General features: G+C 46.0%; 1 protein-coding gene across 2 annotated transcripts in view; it reads right to left on the bottom strand.

The window, feature by feature from the left end:
* Positions 1-20,971: 20,971 nt before the first annotated feature.
* Positions 20,972-27,636, bottom strand: part of PAX3 (paired box 3) — a 115,112-nt gene continuing 108,447 nt past the window's right edge. For both annotated transcript variants that reach the window (XM_006134835.3, XM_006134834.3), the window contains exons 8-9: positions 22,282-22,528; positions 20,972-21,733 (exon numbers count right to left, since the gene is read on the bottom strand). In XM_006134835.3, coding sequence (XP_006134897.1) covers positions 21,699-21,733; positions 22,282-22,528 — 282 coding nt within the window. In that variant the 3' untranslated portion in view covers positions 20,972-21,698. The remainder of the gene's footprint in view (positions 21,734-22,281; positions 22,529-27,636) is intronic.

Below are 27,636 nucleotides of genomic sequence, written 5' to 3'. Positions count from 1 at the left end.
TATGTGACATCCAACCATGGCTGACACCTCACTGGGGCTACATCTAGACTTCAGGCTTCTTTTGGAAGAAGCTTTACCGGAAGAGATCTTCCGAAAAAACTTCTTCCAAAAGAGAGCGTCTAAACAGCAAAAGCACATCGAAAAAGCGATCTGCTTTTTCAGAAGAGAGCGTCCACACTGAATGGACAGTATCTTGCATTTAAGCTGTGATTACTATGGATGGAGTGGCCACCAGGGCATCTGTGCTTTTTCCTCTTTCCTCTTCTTCCAAAAGAACTCCCTCTTCCTTGTCCAAACACACCTTTTTACAAAAGAGCTCTTTCGGGAAAAGGCTTCTTCCTCGTAAAAAGAGATTTACCCGTGTAGGAAATACTCCTCTGTTCTTTCAATTTTTTTTCAAAAGAACACGATTGCAGTGTGGACGTAATTGAAGCTTTTTGGAAAAATGGCTGTTTTTCCAAAAAAGCTCTGTAGTGTAGTCATACCTTGATAAAACTGTGGATCTCTACAAATGATTGTACAAGTCTCTCCAATTTAAAATAAATAGCCAGTTTCTATAGCTTGTGACTGTCACAGATTCCCATGTTCTAAGAATGGAAATAGAAAGGGACATATAACAGACACTGACCAGGGGTTATGCTATGACACATTTAAGAACTCATCATAGTTAGAAAAAAATATGCAATTGAACTTTGTTTTATACTTTGTTCCACAGGGTTTTTTAAATTATAATTGAATAACATTTAAGCAATCACCTTTTCACATATTTTCCTTACTTTTTTAAAATAAAATGCAAAAGTGCCATTAAATTAACATTTTACTTTTTTCCTTGGTAATTTGGGTTTTCTTCACTACTCTGTATATTTCATCCCAGCACAGTCCCCATTTAAAATTTAATTATTTCATTTAAAGTAACAAAATCAAGCAGAATGTGTAATGAAAATAAAAGCTCGTATTACAAAGGGCTTCTGTTGAAATGCCACACAACTTTGAGACTGAAAGAAAGAAACTAACTGAATTTAAAGTGTGGCTGAGGCGTTCACCCCATTTTCTTTTAAAAGAATTCTTGTGGCTTTATCAATAGAAATAAAAATAAAATATTAACAGAGCATTTGGGAGCTCTAGGTGGGAGTCAAAGCAGAAAATCAGCCATCCTAGGAACACCGGTGGCTAGGCCTGAGGTCTGATCTACACTTAAAACTTAGATGGCAGGGCTGCAGCACTAAGGGGTACATGAAAAATCCCCACCCTGGGGCCCCATCGCCAGGCCAAACTATGCCCTGGTATAGAAGCAGGTGGGCTGCTGGCAGAATGTTTCCATTGCTCTAGCTCAGTGGTTCCCAACCTTTTTGAGCATACAGACTCTATTAAAATTTCATATACCCCCCTCCTTAGAGGAGAAAACAAGAAAAGGAAAAGAAAAGTAAGGATCGTTATTTTTAAACTTTCCGTGGCTCCCCTGTAGTACTGTCATGGACCACTAGGAGGTCTGCGACCACAGGTTGGGAACCTCTGCACCAGCTACTCTTTCTCAGGGAGTTGGAGTTTCTATAGCAATGGGAAAATCCCTTTCATCATTGTAGGTTGCAACTATACTGCAGGGTGGTAGTATCCTTAGCATAGCTATGGCTTTCCAGTACTGTGAACTATCGGTGGGATACACTGTTTAGTTGTCCCTGTACGCTGTTTGGCAGTGTAGCCAAACTGCTGTCAGGAGGACAATTCCCCCAGGATAGGCTCCACACTGGGATATCATAATGCCATCCTATGGTGTTCTTCTCCCTTGCAAGCCTTAGTGTAAATGGAGTGACCCAGGCCATGGTCAGGAGGAGCCATGGAATCACATTGCTCTCTGTGGAGGCTTGGAGGCTCCATGTTGCAGAGCCAACTGTAGGCAAACCTCAGGGAGACCTGGGGATTGCACTATTTCCAGTGACAGGTCAGAGCTGGGAGGCTTCCCACTTCCCTCTGGGCTGAGCAATTAATAGGAAGTTCGTATGTAAACATGGGTCCAATCCCATCCCTTATTGCTTATGCAAGCAAAATTCTAATGGAAGAGAATGGCCCAGTCATCAAGGCACTGCTCAGGCAAAACTCCCATTGGGACAAATCTTTAAACCAGAGAAATATCAGAGTAGAAGGTCTGAGGATGGGAGAAGGGAGCTCCAAAGCAGAGAAGCTGAAGGAACAAATCCTGAATTTTAGCAGTCAGATTTCATTGATGGTCTTGATGCTGGCCTATTGCAGGCAACTGTTAGTAATGGGATAGAATAGTAGCCATTGTTTGCTATTATGCTGGATCTGAACCTGCTCTGACAGGCCTCTGACTCAAAAAAAAAGGTTCCCCAACTCGTAGTAAGGATTCCACTCTTTCTGAGCACCTTCTTATTGCTAGCATACCTGTAGAAATCCTTCTTATCTTTTGCTTTTTGTGTTTAAGCCTCAGTCTCTGGAAAAATTAGGGAGCAAGGAATCCATTTTTGAAGATTTTTTGACCATTACAGCTGCTTTTGGATGAGAAAAAGGTGATCAGGAATATCATGGGCAAATCATGCCTAATCAACGTATTTGATTTCTATGATGAGATAATTGGCTCTGTGAATATGGTGGGTATGATATACCTTGAATTTAGCAAAACTTTTGAGATGGTCTCTTTCCGGGTATGTCTAGATTACATGCCTCTGCTGACAGAGGCATATAAAATAGGCTACCCAACATAGTCAATGAAGCCGGGATTAAATATCCCTGGCTTCATTAAAATAAAAATGGCTGCCGCACTGTGCCAGCTCAGCTGATCATCAGCACAGTGTGGCAGTCAAGATGTGGATCGGTCGACAGGGGAAGCCGTTGTAGACTGTTCCTGTAAACCTCGTTTCACAAGGCATAAGGGAGAGGTCGACAAAGCTTGACTGCCGCGCTGTGCTGACGATTAGCTGAGCCGGCACAGCGCGACGACCATTTTTATTTTAATGAAGCTGGGGATATTTAAAGCCCCGCTTCATTCACTATGTCGAGTAGCCTATTTTATATGCCTCTGTCGGCAGAGGCATGTAGTCTATACATACCCCCCGTGTTCTTGCCAGCAAGTTAAAGAAATATGGATTGGATGAATGGATTAAAAAATATGATAGAAAGCTGGCTAGATCATTGGGCTTAACAGGTAGTGGTCAATGGCTCAATGTCTAGTTTTTAGTTAGCAACCAGTATCAAGCTAATTCGAACTAGCGCGTCCACACTGATTGGACGCAGGGGCACATTTAAGGGCGGCTGAAACCGGTTCTGGCAGGGCATCAGGTCAGTAGTTGCATTGTGTGGCTGCTGTCTGAGGCTATCTGAGGCTCGTGCTTAAAGGGACCACACTGGACAGCCGGTTCTCAGCTTTTCCGCTTGCTTGCCTACCTCACCGAGGGACAGCAAAGCGTTTTTCTCTGCGCCCATCTGTGTCGGTGCTTCCCTTCGGGGACGCCGCCGGAGGTGGCAACATGGAGCCAGAGCTCGCCCTGCACTTTCTGGTGCAGTTTATGGACTTGCTGCCTGGTTCCACCTGGTGCACGTCAGCCCCCTGCCTCTCCGCCTGGCCACCCAAGGGGCCATGGTGCAGCTGCGGCGGCGCCCGGGCACCGGCGTGCCCCACCGCATCTGGCGTCTGGACACCAGCACCAACTGGTGGGACCTCATCATCCTGGAGCACTGGGGAGACCAACTGTGGACCCAGAACTTCAGGATGAAGAGGGACACCTTCCTGGAGCTCTGCGAGTGGCTCGCCCCTGCTCTGCGCAGAAGGGACACTCGCATGAGGCCCGCCATCCCTCTCCAGAAGTGTGTGACCATCGCCCTCTGGAAGCTCTCCACGCTGGACAGCTACCGATCCGTCAGGAACAAGTTCGGGGTGGGGAGATCCACCGTCGGAGCGGTGCTCATGCAGGTACGGCACTCGCCGGCCACTAGGCCGGGGGCGAGGGAGGCTGCAAGGAGGGGATGGGCCGCCCCAGGGAAAACGGGGTGACGGGGGGGAGAAGGCAAAAGTGCCCCGCACCGGAGGGGCCGGTCTCTCCCGGCCATACTACACGCCGCCCGGGGGAGGGGGTTGCTCCCGGGAGTGGGGCGCGGGGCACTGCCAGGGCACGAGCACTCCCAGCCACCCAGGCGCCCCACTGATTCGCGCTTTGCTGTGTCTCTCCACAGGTGGTCAAGGCCATCAACTGGGTGCTGCTCCGCAGGGTGGTCCGCCTCGCCGACACAAATGCCATCATCCGGGGGTTCGGCGCCCTCGGCTTCCCAAACTGCGGGGGGGCCATCGACGGGACGCACATCCCCATCTGTGCCCCGGAACACCAGGCCTCCCAGTATGTCAGCCGCAAGGGGTACTTCTCCGTCCTCCTGCAGCCGTGTGTGACCACCGGGGACAGTTCATGGACATTAATGTGGGCTGGTCCGGCAAGGCACACGACGCCAGGGTGTACCAGAACTCCTCCGTGTGCCAGAGGCTGCACGCCGGGACCTTCTTCCCCGACTGCCACATCAGGATCGGGGACATGGAAATGCCTGTGTGCCTGGTGGGGGATGCGGCCTATCCCCTACAGCCCTGGCTCATGAAGCCCTACATGGGGCACCTCAACCCCTCCCGCCAGGCCTTCAATGCGAGGCTGACCAGGGCCCGCATCGTGATAGAGGGGGCCTTTGGGCAACTGAAATCCCGAATTAGGTGCCTCCTCACCCGCCTCGACCTCGCCGAGCACAACATCCCTCCCGTGGTGGCAGCATGTTGTGTGCTGCACAATTTGTGCGAGAGGTAGGGGGAGGCTTTCCTGCCAGCCTGGATGGCTGAGGCTGACCGCATGGCTGGCCAGTACACTCAACCCCGCACCGCCGCTGTCCGGGAAGCCCAGCGGGGAGCAGTCCGGATCCGGGAAGCCCTGCGGGAGAGCTTCCAGGTGGAGGAGGAGGACTTAACTCTCCCTGCATGCCCCACTGGGGCCTTCTTCCACCTTCCCCTTTCCCCTCCCTAAGGGTATGTCTACACTACAAAGTTAATTCGAACTAACATATGTTATTTTGAATTAATTTGATAGGTGATACACACGCGAACTGCTAGTTCGAACTTAATTCGAACTAGCGGAGCGCTTAATTCGAACTAGGTAAACCTCATTCCATGAGGACTAATGCCTAGTTCGAATTAAGGGCTGTGTAACCACTTAATTCGAACTAGTGGGAGGCTAGCCCTCCCTAGCTTTCCCTGGTGGCCACTCTGGGCACCACCAGGGAAATTCTTCTGTCCCCCTCCCGGCCCCGGAGCCCTTAAAGGGGCACGGGCTGACTACGGTGCCCGTGCCAGGTGCAAGCCTGCCAGCACCCAGCCAGCAGACCCTGCACCTGGCACGGCTCGAGCCAGCCACCTGCTGCCACCCAGGCCTCCGCCTCTTCCCGGGACCAGGCTGGTGGCTCCCGGGAGCCTGCTCAGGTCCGCAAGACGCAGGCGCCCGCCTAGTCTAGTGCAGACATTGTGGACCTCATCCACGACCTCCGCACTAGGCACAGGAAAGTGGCTGTCTAGGGCAGGAGAGCTGCCAGCCTGGCCACCCAGGAGCAGGTTTGCATGAAAATCAAGGTGGCCCACTGAGACCCCTGAGCCCTGAGCTTACAATTGCTGTACTGGGTCAGACCAAAGGTCCATCTAGCCCATTAGCCTGTCTGTCAACTGAGGCCAACACTTGGTACCCTGGAGGGGATGGACCGAAGACAACGACCAAGCCATTTGTCTCATGCCATCCATCTCCAGCCTTCCACAAATAGAGGCCAGGGACACCTTTTCTACCCCCTGGCTAATATCACTCCATAGACTCAACCTCCATGACTTTATCTCACTTCTCTTTAAACTCTGTTCTAGTTGTAGCCTTCACAGCCTCCTGCAGCAAGGAGTTCCACAGGTTGACTATTTGCTTTGTGAAGAAGAACTTTCTGTTGTTAGTTTGAAGCCTGCTACCCATTCATTTCATTTGGTGTCCTCTAGTCCTTATATTATGGGAACTAATGAAGAACTTTTCTTTATGCACCCTCTCCACACACTCATGCTTTTATAGACCTCTATCCTATCCCCCCTCAGTCTCCTCTTTTCTAAGCTGAAAAGTCCCAGTCTCTTTAGCCTCTCTTCATATGGGACCTGTTCCAAACCCCTGATCATTTTAGTTGACCTCCCCTCTCCCACTCTCTGTCTTCCCCTCTCCCACCTCCTTTTCCCAGTCTCCCCGAGTTTTGTTCAATAAAGAGAGATTCTATTTTTGACCACACGTTTTCTTTATTTTGTACATCAGGAAGGGGGGCTAGGGAAGGGTAAGTGGAAGGAGGTGAGGGAGGAATGGGGTACAAGCCCCCGATGGAGAGGACTGGGCTGGCTCTGCGGGCTTCTGGGGGTGGAAGCTCTCCTGAAGTCCCTTGATTGACCCTCCCTCTGGATGGCAGCCTGCAGCAAGTGCAGCCGGGCTGATGGCTGAGTGCTGTGATGTGCTGAGTGTGGGCACTCAGTGCACTCCAGGCCAGGACTGCTTTGCAAGTGGGGAACCCCTGAGAACTGTCTGTCTGGGGTGGGGGTTGGGTCCCTGTAAGCACAGCCCTCGGATAGCCTGAGACAGCAGCTCCATGCTCTATGTCCTAATCGGATGCCCTGCTGGCACTGCTTCCGGCTAGCCTTAACCTCGGTTCAGGGTCCACTCAGTGTGGACATGCTAGTTCGAATTAGCAAAATGCTAATTTGAACTAGTTTTTAAGTCTAGATGCACTAGTTCCAATTAGCTTAGTTCGAATTAGTGCTGTAGTGTAGACATACCCTAACCTCCCTTCCTAATGTCAAATAAAGACACCTGTTTTGGCAAAAAAAACTCTCTTTATTTTACATAACTGGGATGGGGGAGGGAGGAGTGAGGGTGGGAGAGAGGAGGGGGAAACCTGGGAGGAGGGAGCTGGAAGGGGGTAGAAGGGGAGGAAGGGAAGGGAAAGCTCAGGTTTGGGAGTCCGGCTGGCTCTCTCATCTTGCAACACTGCGGGTGTGGGGGTGTCGGGGGGGAGCGGGTGTGGAGGGTGGGGCAGGAGGGACGGGGGGTGCAGAGGAAGTGGGAGAGGGAGCAGGGGCAGCAGGGGTGGGAGGAGGAGCGAGAGCTGGGGCAGCCGGAGCAGGAGGAGGCAGGAACCGGTCGACCAGGGTCTGGAGGTGGCCTCTGAGTCTACGGCCCTGCTCCTCCAGCGCATCCACACTCCGCTGGTGCAGCCGAAGGTCCTCCTGGACCCAGTGCTCCTGGTTGCGGAGCAGCTGCTCCATGAACCAGAGGTGCCGCCGCTGGTACTCCTCCTCATTCCTGGAACGCCTGCTGGCCCGGGCGCGGGTGGCTGTTGCAGGCGGGGTGGTGCGCCCTGCAGTCCCAGGTGCTGCGGCTGTGGTGAAACAAGAGCAGCGGTCAGATCTCCCTGGGGACAAGGTGGGTGAAACCCAGCCCCCCTCTGCAAGGCCAAGGCCCCTGCATGACACCCAGCTGCTGCTCCATGGTGGGCAAGGCCCAGGCGCACGGTCCCTGGGCTCCCTCTCCCCCCCGACTCCCGTACACATAAGGGGAGCATGATGGTACTCACAGGTGGAGGCCTCCCCGGCCTCGGACGGCACAGGAGATGTGGTCTGTGGAGTTCCTCAGGGGTCCTGGGTCCTGGGCTGGCTCCCGGCAGGCTCCTGGCTCGCGGCGTCCTCTGGCTCCTCCTCCTCGGTGTCCAGGATGGGTCCCTCTGCCCCGGGGTCGATGACCACCTGGAGGGCATGGACGGCGTGAGCCCCCAGGATGCGGTCCAGAGCCAGAAAGTGGGGGCAGGCCTCCGGGTCGGCCCCTGGCAGGCAGGCCCGGGAGTAGGACTGCCGCAGGTCCTTTATTTTACAGCGGACCTGCTCCCGGGTGTGCTGGTGGCCTCTGGCGGCGAGGCTGTCATCCATGCGGCCGTAGACAGCCGCGTTCCTGAGGCTAGTGCGGAGATCATGGACATTGGAGACTTCCCCCCAAACCTCAATGAGGTCAACGATCTCCGCACTAGACCAAGCGGGCACCCGCCTCTTGCGGCCCCGAGCAGGCTCCTGGGAGCCGCCAACCTGGTCCTGGGAAGAGGGGGAGGGCTGGGTGGCATCGGGTGGCTGGCTCATGGCGTGCCAAGTGCAGGGTCTGCTGGGTGGGTGCTGGCAGGCTTGCAACTGGCACAAACTATGTAGCCAGCCCGTGGCCCTTTAAGGGCTCCGGGGCCGGGAGGGGGGCAGACAAGTTTCCCTGGTGTTGGCCAGAGTGGCCACCAGGGCAAGCTGGGAAGGGCTAGCCTCCCACTAGTTCGAATTAAGTGGCTACACAGCCCTTAATTCGAACTAGCTAATTCGAACTAGGCGTTAGTCCTCGTAGAATGAGGTTTACCTAGTTCGAATTAAGCGCTCCGCTAGTTCGAATTAAGTTTGAACTAGCGGTTTGTATGTGCGCCTATCAAAGTTAATTCAAACTAACATCTGTTAGTTTGAATTAACTTTGTAGTGTAGACATACCCTAGGGTGGTAGTGTAGACATACCCTTTCTGACTAAGTTTTTTTGGAAGATCTCTTCTGAAAAAGCTTCTTCCAACAGAAGCCTGTAGAGTAGACATAGCTTAAGGCGTGGGAAGAAGAAGGTATAATGGAGGGTAGGGATAGATTCCAGAGTGACCTAGACAAATTGGAAGATTGGGCCAAAGGACATCTGATGAGGTTCAAGAAGGACAAGTGCAGAGTCCTGTATTAGGGAAGGAAAAATCCCAAGCTGGATATGAGTCAACAGTGTGCCTTTGTTGCCATGATGGTTAATGGCCTATTGGACTCCATAAGTAGGAGCATTGCCAACAGATTAATGGAAGTGATTATTCCTCTGTTAGGCACTGGTGAGTCACGTCTGGAGTATTATCTCCAGTTCCCCCCACTACAGAGAAGATATGGATAAAGTCCAGCTAAGTGCAACAAAAATTATTAGGTGGATAAAGAGAGACTGTGGGCACTGGGATTATTTAATCTACAGAAGAAAAGAGTGAGGTGGGATTTGATACTAGCCTTTCCCTACTTGAAGGGGAGGGTTCCAAAGAGAATGGAGCTAGGTTGTTCTTAGTGGTGGCAGATGGCAGAACAAGGCAGTTTCAGTGGTGGAAATCTAGCTCTGATAGTAGGAACAATTTTTTCACTAGGAGGGTGGTGAAGCACTGGAATGAGGGTTGTACTAGATGACCTTCTGAGGTCTCTTCCAACTTTGATATTCTATGACGGTTTGATTTTAAGAACATTTAACTACACTTATAAGAAAAATAAGAATAATTGCACAGACAGATAAGGGTTAATCTTCACTACCACACGCCCTTGGCACAGCTGCACCAATGCAGCAGAACTGCTATAGCATGTCTGGTGAAGATGTGCTATGCCGACAGGAGAGTGCTCTCCCATTGACATAATTACTCTACCTCCTGCCGACATAGTGCAGCGTGGACACTGCTTGGAGTCAATATAATAACTTGCACTTCTCAAGGGGGAGGGAGTTACATTTACTTAAGCAGTTGTGTAGAAATGCCCCAAGAAAAACCAACAGCACAGTCCTATAAATATACCCAGCACAGGAAACCATGTCAGCATGAACTCTGAAAGAAGGGAAGTGAGGCGAAGAAGGAAAAAGTAATGGCCTAAGGGATAAACCTCTCTGATGATGAAGGCACTGAATAGTTAATAAAGCTTCTGAACAGTTTCCAAGTCTGAGACAAAGAAGCACTAGCTCTGCTCTGATCAGCAGCCACTCTTAGGGTATGTCTACACTAGAAAGTTAGTTCGAACTAACGGACGTTAGTTCGAACTAACTTTCCTATGCGCTACACTAGCGCTCCGCTAGTTCGAATTTGAATCGAACTAGCGGAGCGCTTAGTTCGAACTAGGTAAACCTCATTTTACGAGGACTAACGCCTAGTTCGAACTAGCTAGTTCGAACTAAGGGCTGTGTAGCCCTTTAGTTCGAACTAGTGGGAGGCTAGCCCTCCCCAGGTTTCCCTGGTGGCCACTCTGGCCAACACCAGGGAAACTCTATGCCCCCCTCCCGGCCCCGGACCCCTTAAAGGGGCACGGGCTGGCTACGGTGCCCGTGCCAGGTGCAAGCCTGCCAGCACCCAGCTAGCAGACCCTGCACCTGGCACGGCACAGAGCCACCCACCCGATGCCCCCCAGCCCACCCCCTCTTGCCGGGACCAGGCTGGCGGCTCCCAGGAGCTTGCCCTGGACCGCAAGAGGCGGGCACCATCCTGGGCTAGTGCGGACATCGTGGACCTCGTCCACGATCTCCGCACTAGGCACAGGAAAGTGGCCGTCTAGGGCAGGAGAGCTGCCAGCCTGGCCACCCAGGACCAGGTGTGCATGAAAATCAAGGGGGTCCACTGAGACCCCCGACCCTGAGCCCTGAGCTTACAATGGCCGTACTGGGTCAGACCAAAGGTCCATCTAGCCCAGTAGCCTGTCTGCCAACAGCGGCCAACCCTAGGGACCCTGGAGGGGATGGACCGAAGACAATGACCAAGCCATTTGTCTCGTGCCATCCCTCTCCAGCCTTCCACAAACTTTGGGCAGGGATACCACTCCTACCCTCTGGCTAATAGGACTCCATGGACCCAACCTCCATCACTTTATCTCACTTCCCTTTCAACTCTGTTCTAGTTCTAGCCTTCACAGCCTCCTGCAGCAAGGAGTTCCACAGGTTAACTATTTGCTTTGTCAAGAACAACAACTTTCTCTTACTAGTTTCAAGCCTGCTACCCATTCCTTTCCTTTGGTGTCCTCTAGTCCTTCTTTATGGGAACTCAGGAAGAACTTTTCTGAATGCACCCTCTCCACCCAACCCCTGCTTTTAGAGACCTCTATCCTGTCCCCCCTCCGTCTCCTCTTTTCTAAGCTGAACAGTCCCAGTCTCTGTAGCCTCTCTTCATCTGGGACCTGTTCCCAACCCCTGATCATGTTAGTTGCCCTCCCCTCTCCCAGCCTTTCTCTTCCCCTCTCCCACCTCCTTTTCCCAGTCTCCCCCAGTTTTGTTCAATAAAGACAGAGTCAATGTTGGAAGAAACGTTATCTTTATTTTGTACATCAATAAGAAGGGGGGCTAGGGAAGGGCAAGTGGAAGGAGGTGAGGGAGGAATGGGGTACGAGCCCCCGATGGGGAGGACTGGGCTGGCTCTGCGGGCTTCTGGGGGTGGAAGCTCTCCTGCAGCCCCCCAATTACTCCCTCTCCCCAGATGGCAGCCTGCGGCAAGTGCAGCCGGGCTGATGGCCGAGTGGTGTGATGTGCCCAGTGTGGGCACTCAGGGCACTCCAAGCCAGAACTTCTTTGCAAGCGGGGCACCCCTTAGAACTGTGTGTCCGGGGTGGGGGTCGGGACCCTTTAAGCGCAGCCCTCGGCTAGCCTGAGACAGCATCTCCATGCTCTAAGTCCTCCTTTTATGCCCTGCCGGCACTGCTTCCGGCCATCATTAAGCCCTGTTCAGAGTCCACTCAATGTGGACTTACTAGTTCGAACTAGCAAAACGCTAGTTCGAACTAGTTTTTAGTTCTAGATGCGTTAGTTCGAACTAGCTTAGTTCGAATTAACTAATTCGAACTAAGTTAGTTCGAACTAGCGCTGTAGTGTAGACGTACCCTTACATAGTTGTGTATGAAGCTAACTTTATTAAATTATTTAGCAAAGGTTAAAAGCAATGTGTCTTCCCTGGTTTAGTGTGATTTTTTTATGACATAGGCTGAATGGCTAGAGAATAAACAGGACTTGTTCAAAGGCCATACTGGCCAGCTAGCCACACGTGCTCGGCATTATAAGCCCATTTGGTCATTGACTTTGAGGCAACACAAATTCATTAAATAGTGTTTTAAACCACTTTATTTCACTGATTCTCCTTGCTCTTGGGAACAGGGTTTAATAGGAAGCCAACAACGTGTTTTCTGATTGGCCTGGTCAATCCCACATGTGTGAGTTCGTTTCAAGAGCTACTCATGTAGAAATGGCTTGTAGGGTTAAGACCTGTCACATAATGACCCCTCCAGTGGCAGAGGAGTGGGGCAGAGTTCTGCTTCCAGCTTGGCCCACAGCCTGACTTCACCACCTTTCACATGCTTCTCACACATAGCTGGGACCAGAATGGGTGGCATAAAGCCAACAGTACAAAGCTCCTGTTGGCTTCAGTGGGAGGACTAGAAGGCCTCTTATTTTTGTCTTTCCGTTATTGGTGCAAGTTTTTAAACTGACATAGCTATTTTCCCATAATGCCGAGTCTCTCTATGTGTATGCACTTGATACAGATGCATCCATCCATACTATATATAAAATTACAAACAGAATATTCTCACACCCATACAGGTCTTTTATGGGTGCTGCTTTACAAACATGGGGATATTATATAGACACAGGGTAGCAAAATATGTATCCATACTTTCACTGAAAAGCAGTTAGCAATCAACTGAAAATGTACACCAAATATCTGTCAGCTATTGGAAGATCCAAACCAGAACAAGTGGGAGCAGTGTTTTCATGCCCTTGCTCTGTGAAGCAGTATGCACTCATGCAATATTGTAATGAATCCTAGGCAGATGTCCAAGTGTTCGATTGCCTTGAACTGATTTTGTGAACATTTTATATATTTCCCTATTAATAATTAAGGGTATGTCTACACTACCACCCTAGTTCGAACTAGGGTGGTAATGTAGGCAACCGGAGTTGCAAATGAAGCCTGGGATTTGAATTTCCAGGGCTTCATTTGCATCATGCCGGGCGCCGCCATTTTTAAATGTCCGATAGTGCAGACTCTGTGCCGCACGGCTACACGCGGCACGGACTAGGTAGTTCGGACTAGGCTTCCTATTCCGAACTACCGTTACTCCTCGTGAAACGAGGCTTCCTATTCTGAACTACCGTTACTCCTCGTGAAACAAGAAGTAACGGTAGTTCGGAATAGGAAGCTTAGTCCGAACTACCTAGTCTGTGCCGCGTGTAGCCACGCGGCACGGAGTCCGCACTAGCGGACATTTAAAAATGGCGGCGCCCGGCAAGATGCAAATGAAGCCCGGGAAATTCAAATCCCGGGCTTCATTTGCAACTCTGGTTGCCTACATTACCACCCTAGTTCGAACTAGGGTGGTAGTGTAGACATACCCTCAGTGTTATGGAGTTTAAAGACCAAAAGAAACCACATTACACACAAAATACATATTTCCATGTCAGCAATAATCAACAGTGCTCTGGTATAAGGAAGTAACTTTCAAATATATCATTACTTTACCGACTCCACTCAGCTGCACTCCTTTGAAATAATAAAATGTATTTTGGTTACCTAAATAGGTTAATAACATTAGCTTATTTTAACTAGATACAATTGTACTGATTGTTCTAAAAAACTATAGATTATGAAGCTCTAACTTACAAATTGCTAGAGGTCTGTAGAAGCCTGAAGATGCAAGTAGATACCCAGTGAGATTTTCAGGGTACCTAATACCCATTGAAATCAGTCAGTGAATGTTGCAATGTTTTACTAATTTATCAGCCTAAAACTCTTTTTCAGAACTGATTTAGGCACTTACTTCCATAAAACGATAATGGGATTTGGGCTCCTAAGTCACTAATTCATTTCTGAAAAAGAGATTTAGGCTTGTAAATTAGATAAGTATTGCCATGTTGAGTGCAACAATTCCTAAATACCTTTACAAATCTGGGACTGCATGGTTTTGAAAGTCCCCATACCTTTGAAAATTTGGCCCTAATATCTCTCTCTCTCTCTCTCTCTCTCGCTCTCTCTCAAACACACACACACGGATTTTCAGTCACATAAGTTGCTGTTAGGTGCCTGATTCTCATTGACTTTCATATGGCTAACAATCATTTGTATCTCAAGAAAGCTTCTTTATGACCAACACATAAATTAACATTTGCCAGCACTCCCCACAGAGAGATATCTCAAATACTGCATTTGGTTCCAGATTAAAAGTCTGGTTTCCAGAGACTACTGGGCAAAAATGGTTGGAAAATATAGATTAGTTTGACCCTTATATTACCACGCAGAAAAAAAATGGAAAATGTACACCATATAAAACATATAACCAGTGCAGCTTTTTGAAAAGAAATAATAAAAGAAAATAAGTAAAGGGGCATTAACACAGAAACCAAATCAAATATGTACCAAGACATAAGGATTTCTTGTGGTGACTCTACATAGAAATTACGAGAAAAAGGAAAATGAACGATTAAAACAATGAAATATGAAAAGTTTGGATGATGCCAAAGAGCATATAGTTTCTGAAAGGTCATGGTTATCCTCTTGATCCATCTTTACATTAGAAATGCTTCTCAGTTCTGGTATCTATTAAATAATTGATTGGTCACCTGCTGCACATATGAATCCAGGAATGGACTCCATATTACACCATATGTAACCAGTATATTTGTATGGACAAAAATCTTTCTCTCAGACTTACTATCTCCAAGCAAACTGCAGCAATGTTCATAGATGGTATCAGTTTTACTTTCCAAGTGACGGGGGGAACCATATTGGCTTAGATAACTAAAACAAGAAACTAGTCTAACCCAAGCGATAGAAAGGACCCAACTGCTTGTTGTCACTTCTGCCAAGCATTTCAGAAGGAATGTCATAAGTCTCCGAATGTAGGGAGGAGATTCCTGATTTTAGCCTCTATGTCCCCTGCTCCTCTTTTCCTTAAGGAATTTGCATCCCAATTCCTTGTTTTAAAGGCTGATGTATGATTTTCTCTTCAGCCATTTTGCTCTAGCTCTCCTGCTTTGCCCGAATCTGTCAATTGCTTAGGCACAAAGAGCCAAGTGCCAGGTGACAGACCAAATGAAGATAGAGTCAGCACAAATGCCTTTTAGCTTCTGTGATGTAGGGGGGTGCTATACACTCTGATTGGGCATTCACTGGTCGCTATGCTTGGGCTGTGGGTTATGGGTGACCCCAACTGGCCTGCATCTGTAAGCACTGCCCAGCGGGGGATCATCCTGAGGGCCCTCATGTTACGTAGACCATGGCCCAACCAGTTCTCACCTGACCAGGAAAGGGGTTTGAACAAAGGAAGGGTGTGGCTTGGAGAAGGGGCAGTCGGAGTGTGGGGAAGCATGGAGGGAGCAGACTAACCAGTGTAGGGGGGTTCAGGGGCCTGTAACCCCTTCCCCAAGGTAACTAGGGTTGTCGGCCTACCCTCTTATGCCTGCATCGGTCCTATGCTGTACTGTATTGCGGAGCAGCAATAAACCCTTTCTATCCTACTGGCTGGCAGAGTCACATCTTGCTGCGGATGGGGGTGCAGAGTTGGGGGGGCTCCCTGACACGCCGTCACAGCTTCCAGTCAGAAAAGTGCCCTGTCATCAGCATTTTAGTGATGGAGAAAAGAAAGAAATCACAGACAGATCCCCCAGAGTGACAGTGACTGATCAAGAGAAGCACCAGGGAGAGGATAGCGCTGAAATATAAGAATTATGGAAGAGATTTTGTGGTGCTTCATCTTAATGACTAACATGACTTTGGAAAATGACATGGCAGGCGACCACCCTGGCTTACCAGGAGATCTTTAATGATTGGGAACTCGAAAAAGAGTCCTATGGAAAGTGAAAACTAGGTCAAATTATAAGGGATCATTATAAACAAATAAAAGAAATATGTAGGGACAAAATTAGAAATGCCAAGGCACAGAACAACATTGAGGGTACGTCTAAACTACATGGCTCCGTCAACAGAGCCATGTAGATTTGTTGTTTTGGCAAAGGTAAATGAAGCCGCGATTTAAATGATTGCGGCTTCATTTACATTTACATGGCTGCCGCGCTGAGCCGACAAACAGCTGATCAGCTGTTTGTCCGCTCAGCACGCTAGTCTGGACGCTCCCCTGCCGACATCAAAGCCCTTTGTCGGCAGCCCCGGTAAACCTCGTCCCACGAGGAATAACGGGGCTGCCGACAAAGGGCTTTGATGTTGGCAGGGGAGCGTCCAGACTAGCACGCTGAGCGGACAAACAGCTGATCAGCTGTTTGTCGGCTCAGTGCGGCAGCCATGTAAATGTAAATGAAGCCGCGATCATTTAAATCGCGGCTTCATTTACCTTTGCCTATGTGTCTAATCTACATGCCTCTGACGATAGAGGCATGTAGTCTGGACACAGCCTAAGATAGCTGGAGATATGAAGGGTAACAGGAAAACATTCTACAAATACATTAGAAGCAAGAGCAAAACCAAGGGCAGGTAGTGAAGCGGGGGAAGAAAACAAGAACAGAAAATGAGGAAATGGCAGAAATCCTAAATGACTTTGTTTCATTTTTCTCCAAGTTTAGTAATGATGGAACATCTAACGGAACATTGGTGCTGGTGCCCTCGGTGCTCCAGAGCAGAACACCTCTGGAAAAAAATAGGGGCTGCTCAGCACCCACTGGCAGCCCACATCGCTCAGCACCTCCATTCCACCCCAGTGTCTCCGCTTGCTGTGACCAGGTGTTCTGTGGTGTGCAAGAGATGCTGGGAGGAGAAGGAGTAAGGCTAGGAAGAGGTGGGACTTGGAGCCTGAGAGAGGGTGGAATCATGTGACAGGGCAGGGGTCAAGCATCCCTGGGTCTCTGAGTAAGTCTGTGCCTCTGTAGCACAGTGAATGCCAGTGAACATGGGGTAGAATCAGAGACTAAAATAGGGTAAGAAAAAGTTAAAACTTAGACGAGTTACAGAGAGATAGATGTGTTATTCTGTTTTAGCAAAAACAATGAGTAGCCCTGTGGCACCTTAAAAACTAACATTTATTCAGGCATAAGCTTTCCTGGGTACGCCTCTGACAAAGTGGGTCCAGTCCACGAAAGCTTATACTCAAATAAATTTGTGGAAGATGGGAGAAATTTAAGAGGACAGGAAAGGGCAAATATAGTACTAATCTGTAGAATGAGGAAGAAGGAAAACTGGGGAAATTACTGATTGGTCATCTTAACTTCAGTACCCGGAAAGATAGCAGAGCAAATAATTAAACAATCAATTTGCAAAAACCTGGAAGATAATAAGGTGATAAATAACAGTCAACACAGATTTGTCAAGACCAAATCATGTCAAATGAACCTAATAGCTTCTTTTAACATACCATTTCCCTGTTATCCATCAGACTTATCTTAATTTTACTAAGTCTTTTGATACTGTATTTCACAACCTCCTAAACAAACAAGGGAAATGCAACCTAGATGGAGCTAATATAACGTGAGTGCATAATTGGTTGAAAAAATATTCCCAGAGAGTAATCAGTGGCTCTCAGTCATGCTGGCAGGGCTTATCAAGTGGGGTTCTGCTGGGATCAGTTCTGGGTCTGCGTTTGTTCAATATTTTTGTCAGTGAGGGAGGAGGGATTACAAGTGCTTTGGAGAATAAGTTTAAAATTCTAAATCGTCTGGACAAACTGGAAAAGTTATGTGAAGTAAATAGGGTAAAATTCAATAAGGACCAACACAAAGTACTCTACGTAGGAAGGGATTGGGGGGAGGGATCGTAGTGGCTCACAAGCTAAAAATGAGTGAGAAGTGTAACACTATTGCAATAAAAGTGAACATTATTCTGAGGTGTATTAGCAGGTGTGTTGTAAACAGAAGAATTAATGTATCAATTCTACTCCACACTGATTAGGCTTCAATTGAAGTATTGTGTCCAGTTTGGGTATCACATTTCAGGAAAGATATGGACATATTGGAGAAAGTCAAGAGAAGATGAAAAGACAATTATTAAAGGTCTAGAAAACATGACCTGTGAGGGAAGACTGAAAGAACTGAGTTTGTTTAGTGCGGAAAAGAGAACACCGGGAGGGGACGCGTGATAACAGCTTTCAAATATCTAAAAGATTTTTACAAGGAAGAGAGAGAAAAATTATTTTCCTTAACTTTTGATGGTAGGACAAGAAGCAATGGGCTTAAACTGTAGCAAGGCAGGTTTAGGTTGGACGTTAGGAAAAACTTTTGTCGGGGGGATTAAACACTGAAATAAATTGCCGAGGGACGTTGTAGAACCTGCACCGCTGATGTTTTTTAAGAACAGGTTAGACAAACACCTGACAGTGATGTTCTGAATCAGGGGTGGACAAAAGGGCCTCCATGGGCAGGATCCAGCCTGCCAAGCAAGTTGATCCGGCCTGTGGAGACCTTGCTGCTCTCCCCGCCCCCAGGCCAATTAGAGCCTGGGGGCAGGAAAAAGCGTGCAAAGTCTCCTCCTGCCCTGCCCCGCTCTGCAAGGAGTGCACAGAACTTAGAAGCACTGAGCCCTCCTGGCAGGGCGGGAGAAGACTTTGCGCGCTTCCCCCACCCCCACGCCCTGATAGTCCTGGAGGTGTGGGGAGCGGGCGAAGTCTCCTCCCACCCTGGGAGAGGCATGGTGCTTCCAAGCAATGCACATTCCTTGCAGGATGGGGGCAGGGTGGGAGGAGACGTTGTGCATTTCCCCTGCCTCCAGGCGAATCAGGGCTTGAGGGGAGCAGGTGAAGTCTCCTCCTGCCCTGCAAGGGGTTCAGCAGTCAACCGCTAGCTGCTGCTCAGCTGTCAGTTGACTCTAAGTGTGGTGCTCCCTTGTAGGGCGGGGGCAGGGAGCGAGAGACTTCATGTGCTCCCCTTCCCCAGTCCCAGGCCCTGACTGACCTGGGAGCAACAGAGGGGAGCATACAAAGTCTCCTCCCACTGCCAAGGGCACAGGCAGGGGCGGATATACAGCAGGGCGAACGGGACGGCCGCCCCAGGCCCCGCACTTCAGAAAGCCCCATGCATGCACCGTGGCAAAGGGGGGGCCCCGCGGAAGTATGCTGCCCGGGGCCCCGCAAAACTGCCAGATGTTCAGAACAGCTGATGGTTCTCTCTGGGGGAGCAAAAACTTGGCATGCTTCATGCTCGCCCACCCCCAGACCTATCATGGTGTGTTGGTGGGGAAGCACAGTTCTGCCTGAGGCCCTGTCCCTTCCAGGATGGCCCGAGACCACTTCAAAAATTTCTGAAGTGACCCCCAGTCAATAATTATTGCCCGCCACTGGTCTAGATAATACTTAGTCCTTCCATGAGTCCAGAAGACTGGATTAGAAAATCTCTTGAGGTCCCTTCCAGTTCTGTAATTCTATGGTCTGCAAGAGTAGCATATGTGAGGAAGCAATGATGTAATTACTGTCATTGTTACTTACCTATAGAATAACCAGGATTTTTAAAATTTTATTTCACAGTATTTTTCCTTCTCCCTCACCCACTCTTTGCAATGAAATAAAACGTGGTTTTTTTTAAGTATGCTAGGGTATGTCTAGACTGCATCCCGCTGTCGGCAGATCCCTTATGCCTCCTTCAAGGAGGTTTACAGGATCTGTCAAAAAAAGCTTTTTTTCTCGACAGATCCCCCTCTAGACTGCCCCTTTTTGCTGACAAAGTGCTGAGTCGGCAAAATGCGGTGGCCATGTTTATGCAAATTAGGCACGGGATATTTAAATCGCTGCCTCATTTGCAATGTCAACCTGCCTAATCTGCATCCCTCTGCCAACAGAGGGATGCAGCCTAAACATACCCCTAGAGTGGCAGAATTTCCTCCATTATTCTATTTTTTTAATGTTACATTTCATTTAAAAAAATTCATTAACATTTTTTAATTAAACGTAAAAAAAAATCTTCATTTTTCCCAAAATACAATGCTATTTTTTTTGCCAACCCTCGTGCTAGATGAATGAGAAAATCGTACATTTGAAATTTCAACTAAAATATTTGCATTTTTTGTGAAAATAAATTCTACATCTTTCAATCAGCTTTACTTGTGGAATACTGAATTAGAATGATTGGTTCTTCTCTAGAGGAAGATATGTTTTAGCATATAAATTGCAAAACTATTACAAACTAAGACTCTCAATTTTGTAAAGCCGTCACAAAAGAGCTGCTTTCTCTCCCCTAAATTCATACTCCGACCATACCTGACACTCAGACCCAAAATCTTAAACCCCCACCCTGAACCTCACAATCCCACCCCAAACTCTCATCCTGAACCCCCACAGGATTCATAGGCTGACTATGGCTGGCTCTGTGTTTAAGTTGTGCAACGTGCTGAAATAATAAAAACAATTTGAATTGAAGATATCCTGTCTTTTCCCTTCATGATATCCAGGTCAAAATGCATCATTTTATTTAGCACAACACCACAGTTTAGACAAAAATAATTAGTGCTTTGTGAGTGTTCATAACTGTTTATTCATTATAAATAGTAAATATTTACTGCACTTTTTACATGAAAGACATTTTTTTACAACACGCGTGTTGTTGGTAGAGGTTGCAACACAAAGATAATATTTCTTTTGTTCCATCACCTTTTAAGAGCAATGTGTGAACTAATCTCTGTACTACACCTAGTCTCACTATCTCACTACTTCATAGTCCTTAATGCTAAAAGGAATGTATGTGTCCTACCTCATTCATTGTTCCAAGAATAAAAGGAAATAAATAACACTGCCTTCCATCTTCCTGTTCCTCTTAAATTTCAAAGCACAAATTTATTGACATTCTAAAATGTCACAACACAAACTTATGTAAACCTTGGTTCCTATTATTATTTTTTCTATATTGGCTATCACTGTATAATTTAAAAGTACATGTCAGATACAAGGACAGCTCTGTTCATGTCCTGTACGTCACTCAAAAAGAATGTAAACGTAATCATTTCAAAAAGTATTGTTTCCTGAACATGGTCATGACTAGTGAGCCAGATTATGTTGTTCTGCAGACTGCACCACTTCTGCATTTTATCATAATGAAATATGTCCTGCAAAAATAAAAGTACCTGTAAAAATATAGTTTTACCTATATCACTTTGAATGATCCCAACGCTTGGGTGAGGTACAGAGTATTGCACATTGTTAGGCAGTTGTGGAAATCAAAGCCACTTTGTTTTGTTGTTGTTGTTTCCTTTTCCTTATTTGTTTCAGAATGTAACATGGATTAGGGAAACTTCGCACACATAAATTGCAAAAAAAAAATCTCTTCATGTTACACAATAGCTCATCCATTGTAAAGCAAAACTCGTATGTGTCATTTCTTGACAACATGATTACAAAAGAATGATAAGACAGCCATGAACTTGTTCTGGAAGTCTTTTACATCTACCCTAACTTCCTACAGACCATGACATTTCTTCTTGATGTCAATTTCCAGTGTGTAAAATTAAAATGTTCTCCTGCTCATGCTTCAGAAACTGAGCAATTTTAAAGTTATAATGACGTCAGCATTGGATGTCAGATGAGTCTGAGTTTGCAGAGCTTCACTGATAAGCTGTAGAATGTTTTGCTCGTCGGAATCAATGCCTGCTTTTTCAGCAACATACAAATGGAATGCTTTGTCAGTCAGTGTTTTTAAATGCTTCAGCATTTTTTATACCTGCCCACGCTGAACTGTGTTGTATCTGTTTATTTTTTATTGCTCTTGGTCTTTGTCTTCTGAACTGTTACATCCAATGTGTCCACATGTCTATTGAAAGCAATGACTGGAGAAAAGAACATACCGATCCTATATCTCTGTTGTGATTGCCCCAGATTGGGTTGCATTTTGGTGAGAAGATCCCTCTCATCCAAGCACTGGAGTGAGACCAGAAACCCGACAAGCTTTAACTTGAAGTGGACAGTTCATTTATGCAATATCTGGCTTCAGATAATGAAAGGCACCTGTAAAAAAGCAAAAGAAGCTTTTTAAGTCATGCTGTGACAACCTCACAGCAAGGGGCAATGTCAACTACAGGTTGACATTGTCATATTTAATACAAATATATCAAAGGAAAGGGACTAATATTTTTATGCCTAGGACAAGTTTGACAAAACTCTATGTATCTGGGATTAGAGACTATAATGGTTCTTGAGCTGACCTCATTAAAAACATGTGTTTCTAATACTGGAATGCCAGTGGTTATTTCATTTTGGACAACCCTTATGTTTTACCTAATGGCAATCAGGTTTCATGTCTCAACAATTAATAACATCAAGATGTTGTTGACATCACTTAAGAAAATAATTATGCACCAGAAATCTTGCTTGAACAATCAGTTATCGTAGCAGCAAACATAGTTCTATTATGAAGAGAAGAAAAAGTCATGGGGAGAATTGATTCTAACCTTATTTCCTTTGTTACAAAAAGAAAAATATGCCGTAACTAGATAGTAACTTACTAAGAATATGACCCAGTTATTAAACAACATAAATATCCACCTGGTACTCACTTTGTCCATATTGTCCATACTGGTATCCTGTGACAGGGTCCATACTATAACCTGTAGTGCTGTAAGTTGGTGGGCAGTAGGACTGTGATGTAGGCAGGCTATCTAAACTTTTCATATGATCTAATCTCTGACTGCAGCTCGCTGATACAGTAGTAGTTGGTTCTAAGCCCCCAGTTAAAGGTGAGAGGGCATAATCAGTCTGGGGCTGGTGAGGTACACCACCATGGTTTGTCAGGAGGCCCATTACCTAAAATAAAATGTATGGTTAAAAAAAAAAGGTTAAAATGCACAAATAACTATATTTCATGTAAAACTACAAGAATACAAGTGTCTTATTTAATTTCCTATCATATCTATAGATGGTATTTCACTTACACTTTAGGCTCCTGATTCAAAGAGGAAAAGGTTGTGTTATACATCTAAATAGTAACTTTAGAAAAAATCATGTACAGGTTCTTAAAATGTCTGATCACATGTCCCAGCTTAAATTCCTATGGATGTTTATTCACTGGGGGCTCCATGATGATGATAAAAGAAAAACAAACAGACAATACATCATCAGTCACAGTCCAAGTTTCCTTTTGAGCTGTTCCCTAACCACAAAATCTTCATCATGCTTTATTTGTTATTATCCAACCTAAGCCATTTTGTATTCTTGATAAAGAACAGTGCCGCCAGGACACAAATAACTGTAAAAGTAGCCACATTGGAAAAGAGTGAGGTATTTATATGGCCAATCTGAAAATGAATAATTTGTTAGGGATGTCTTGGATTCCCATGATGAGGCTCTTAAACCATGACATAGGCACTTTAAATGGGGTGGTACATGAAATACAGCCCCACCGATCATTCTAGTCATCTTTTCTAATGAGTCTGCTTTTCCCTAGATATCCTATTTTTATATAATTCTTTTGTCTCCCCTCCCACCCCATGTTGTCATTCTAAACTTTTTTTTATCAATATTTATTTTTTTGTTAAAGAGTGGGAGGAAATAGTCTGTAATTATATTGATGAAAAGTCCCCAACAAGACCTAAACTCTAGGGCTCAGTGAACAATGAGCAAAATAAAGTTGATTATTTTTGGTCCAGGGACCCCATTGTACTAGGCACTGTACAAACACAGAACCAACAAAATGACCCTGTCCCCAAAAGTTTACTAATTAATATTTGTTCAGATTCAAAAACTAACTTACGGATTTTGCCCACGAAATTCATTTCAATATAGGTTTTGCCCAGGAAAGCTCATCATTCTATAGATTTTGGTTAGTCTTTAAGGAGCCACTCATTTTTAAAGTTACAGACTAACACGGCTACTCCTCTAAGATTCAGTTCAATGAGTTTGCTATCTATAGGAAGCCTTCTGAATGCAGAGCCAGAGAAGAAGGGTCCCAGCACCACGCAAAAGAATGTTTGTCTACTGGCTAACACACATGCTGCTGACATGCAGCATGTGCTTTTTATGTAAAGAATACAAGAAGAAAAAGGTAACAGTGCTTGCTGTTATCAGAATCATGCCACAGACAAATTCCCTAGTCAATTCACTTCCCTCTAAAGTACAATAGTAGGGCTTTCTTTCTAATTTGGCTTCAAGCCTCCCATGATTCTGGTAGCTTCTCATAGATAAATGTAATTAAGAAATTAACCAGAAAGTCAAGATCAGTAAAAAAGACTTTAGATTGCTTGTTTCTAAAAACCCAGCTCCCTAACTGGAATTTCCTATGGAAGTTCAGGGAAAGATTTTTCAAAGCATCTACTTGTGCTGTTAAGTCCCTTATTGCTACCAATCTCTTTCTTATACTACAGCTTGATGTATGTTTCTTTACAAAGGGCTTCTATATTTTCATAGCATAAGGTAAAGACAAGCCCTGTTCTGAGAAATGCTCCCTTCTGCTAGCACATTTAGGCCTGATGTACACTTACAAATTAGATCAACCTAGCTATGTTCAGAAATGTGGAAAATGTGTGCCCTGTGTGACGGGTGTAGGATGACCTAACCCCCTTGTAGATGCAGCAAGTTGATAGAAGAATTCTTCAATCACCAAAGCTGTGCTGCACTATTGGCGACAGTGTAAATACACAACGAAACTTGAAAAAAGAGCCTGAGATTGATTATACATGCTGGATATTGCAAAAGTTCTACACAACCAACATATTCAGAAACATTTTCCAAGTCACTTTTCCCAGAGAAAAAGAGCATAAAATATTTTTCAGATTTGTTTGTAATTATTTCGCCTTACTGTAGTTTTCCTCGCCTTTCCCTAGAAGATTAAAATGAAAATCTATTTCTCCAGGGACCAACTGTACACTCAGATGTACATGAGTCATTCTGAGAGTAGAAGACAGCCCTCACTGAAGTGCCTTAGTTTTCCATTACACAAGCACACTGGGCTTTTACTGGAGGCTTGCTTGTGCCACCCTACGCTGCCAGCATTGCGTGTTGTTTGGTTGGCTTATAAAGAAAGGAAAAAAAGGCACTGGAGATCATGCTTTAAATGGGAGGGAAGGCATATAAAGAATTAGTACAGTTCTGCAAACAAATAAGAACTGGGTAGATCATATTTGCATTGTTACAATGGCAGCCAAATGTCTGTTTCTAGGGCAGGTATCACATTCATCTGCAAATATCCCAGACAAAAGATGAGCAAAAAAGGCAACAATTACTTACCCAGAAAACATGGACTATGAAAGTACTGGCTATATTTCCTCATCCCCTCTAAATTGGACCCACAAATTTGCATGAGTTAATAAGATTCCCATCGGACTGGGAAATTTTATGGTTCAGGGAAAACTGGAACCTTTATGGCCCTGATACTGCATCAGGATCTGCACTCCCAAATTCCAATATAATAGAACCTACTAGAAGATTTATCTGATGTTGCTCAGGTCCTTAGCTAAATTAATATTTATTGCTCTGTGGTGGGACTGGGGATGAGACGTTCAGTATGCAGGCTGCTCTTGGAAGAGAGGGCAACCTCAGCCCTTTCTCACCACAGCAGCTTAGGGCCAGGTGAGAAGCCCCTCTCTATGGCCTCTGCAGCTCCAGCAGGCACAGCCAGGGGAGGGGTGCATGTCCCCAGGCTGGGACAGGGCCAGGTTCATCTGCTCCAGCACTCCCCAGCCAGAGTGAGGAATGCAGCAAATGTGCACTTTCCCCTTGCTCACTGACATAGGGGAAGATGGGAGTGGAGCTCCAGCCCCCTCCCTCATGCTCCTTAAACGGCACCTGGGGGTGGGAAGGTTGGGGCTAGGACAGTTCCAGAGGAGGAACATGCTCCCAGCCAACCACTTTCACCTGCCTGGTGATTCTGTTTCTTCTGTATGGTTTTATGAGAAGCAATCCCATTCCAGCACATCCATTTTCCTTGCACTATCTAGCTCTTTCCTTGGACTACGTCTACACTGCACAGTTATTTTGGAATAAGCAATTCCGGAATGGTTATTCCAAAATAGCTTATTTCTAAATAGCACATCTACACTGCAGGGAAGCCTCAAAATTAGTCCGAGGCAGGCTCCCTAATGTAGATGAGCTATCTCAATTTAGAGCCCTAGGAATGGACCTGGTGAGGGGCTATTTTGAAATAGCAGAAATGGAGCATCTACACATGCCATGTTTAGAAATAGCTATTTCAGAATAGGCATTGTTCTTCATAGAATGAGGTTTACAGAAGTCGGAATAAGCCATCCATTATTTTGACATTTTTTCAAAATAATGGAATTGCTGTGTAGATGTTCGCATAGTTATTGTAAAATAATGGCCATTATTCAAAAATAACGTTGCTGTGTAGACATACCCTTGGTTTAAGTTATAAGAAGAAAAAGCTGCATATCCAATTTAGTGGTCGAGGGTTTTGGTGTGACCCATTGTAGAGCTAGGGAATAGGCTTTAAATGGGAATCTGGACCAGATTCTAAACTTCAGGGCTACATCTAGACTGGCATGATTTTCCGCAAATGCTTTTAATGGAAAAGTTTTCCGTTAAAAGCATTTTCGGAACAGGGCATCTAGATTGGCACAGATGCTTTTCCACAAAAGCACTTTTTGCAGAAAAGCGTCTGTGCCAATCTTGACGCGCTCTTCCGCAAAAAAAGCCCCGATCGCCATTTTCGCGAACGGGGCTTTTTTGTGGAAAACAAATCTGGGCTGTCTACACTGGCCCTTTTGTGTAAAAGTTTTGCACAAAAGGACTTTTGCCCAAACGGGAGCAGCATAGTATTTCCGCAAGAACACTGACAATCTTACACGAGATCGTCAGTGCTTTTGCGGAAATTCAAGCGGCCAGTGTAGACAGCTGGCAAGTTTTTCTGGAAAAGTGGCTGATTTTCCGGAAAAACTGGCCAGTCTAGACACAGCCCAGGTGTGCTTGTCTCTGATGTTTTGAATCAAGCCCATCTTTAGAAATCAGCCACGTAGCTATTGAAGAGTTGAAATGTACTTATATTAGATGGGCTCTCATTCAAAATGTACCATATATAACTCAAGCTGTCAATCATTTCTAATCAAGTACAGATGCACCTAATAAATCAGATGCCTCTAACTATTTTGACAAGAATGACAACACTATATCTTCAATGCTGAAAAATTTGATTTTGAATAGTAATTGTCTTCACAGAAATGTCTTCTTCAGAAGCCTTAGGAATCATCCTGCAGTTGATTAGCATCTAAATAATTAGATTTTTGGTCATGTCTGTTTGAAAGCTCAAAGGGAAGTAGCCTAAAGGCAGAAGTCTCTCTCTTATGGGATGTGTCATGACCTTATCACCCAAGTGAGGAGTTACAGGAAGGGCATGAATGACTTTCACCTAATCAATTAGAAAGCCATTGACGGTTCAATCCTGCAATCTGCAACTTCTACTGACATCCCTGAAAATAGATGGTGCTTAGCACCGCACAGGAGGCGCTCCACTACCACCAAGTCTGGGCACAGCGGGTAAGAACCTCCACTGATGTAAATCAGCAGAGCCCCCCAAAAGTAACTTCAGCCAAACCGATTTATTCCAACAACCGTCTGGCCCAGAATGTGTAAGAATAAATTGTATACATATTCTTTCTGGTCATGGTTCAGCTCCCAATAAAGGCAATAAAAAGACCCCTATTGACTTAAATGAGTGTTGGGTTCAGAGTCAAATGCTGCAGTTCTTATTCATGCTGAACTTTAATGAGGTCAAAAATCAAGTCTTAAGTTTTGGGCCACATGCAATATGTTGTTCATGATTAAAGCAGGACAATAAAAGTGTTTGCTATATGGCATGTGATTCCAAGTGTTGCTTGATAAAGAATACAGGGAGTATCCTTGAACTGACAAACAGCCTTTGAGTTAATATAACAAAATACAGGATGCATAGTTTACAGACAATT

Source organism: Pelodiscus sinensis, chromosome 10 (assembly GCF_052426305.1).
Source record: "Pelodiscus sinensis isolate ZL-2025 chromosome 10, ASM5242630v1, whole genome shotgun sequence".
Taxonomy (NCBI): Eukaryota; Metazoa; Chordata; order Testudines; family Trionychidae; genus Pelodiscus; species Pelodiscus sinensis.
The sequence above is the reverse complement of the archived record's forward strand: the minus strand, read 5'-3'. Positions and strand labels throughout refer to the sequence as shown.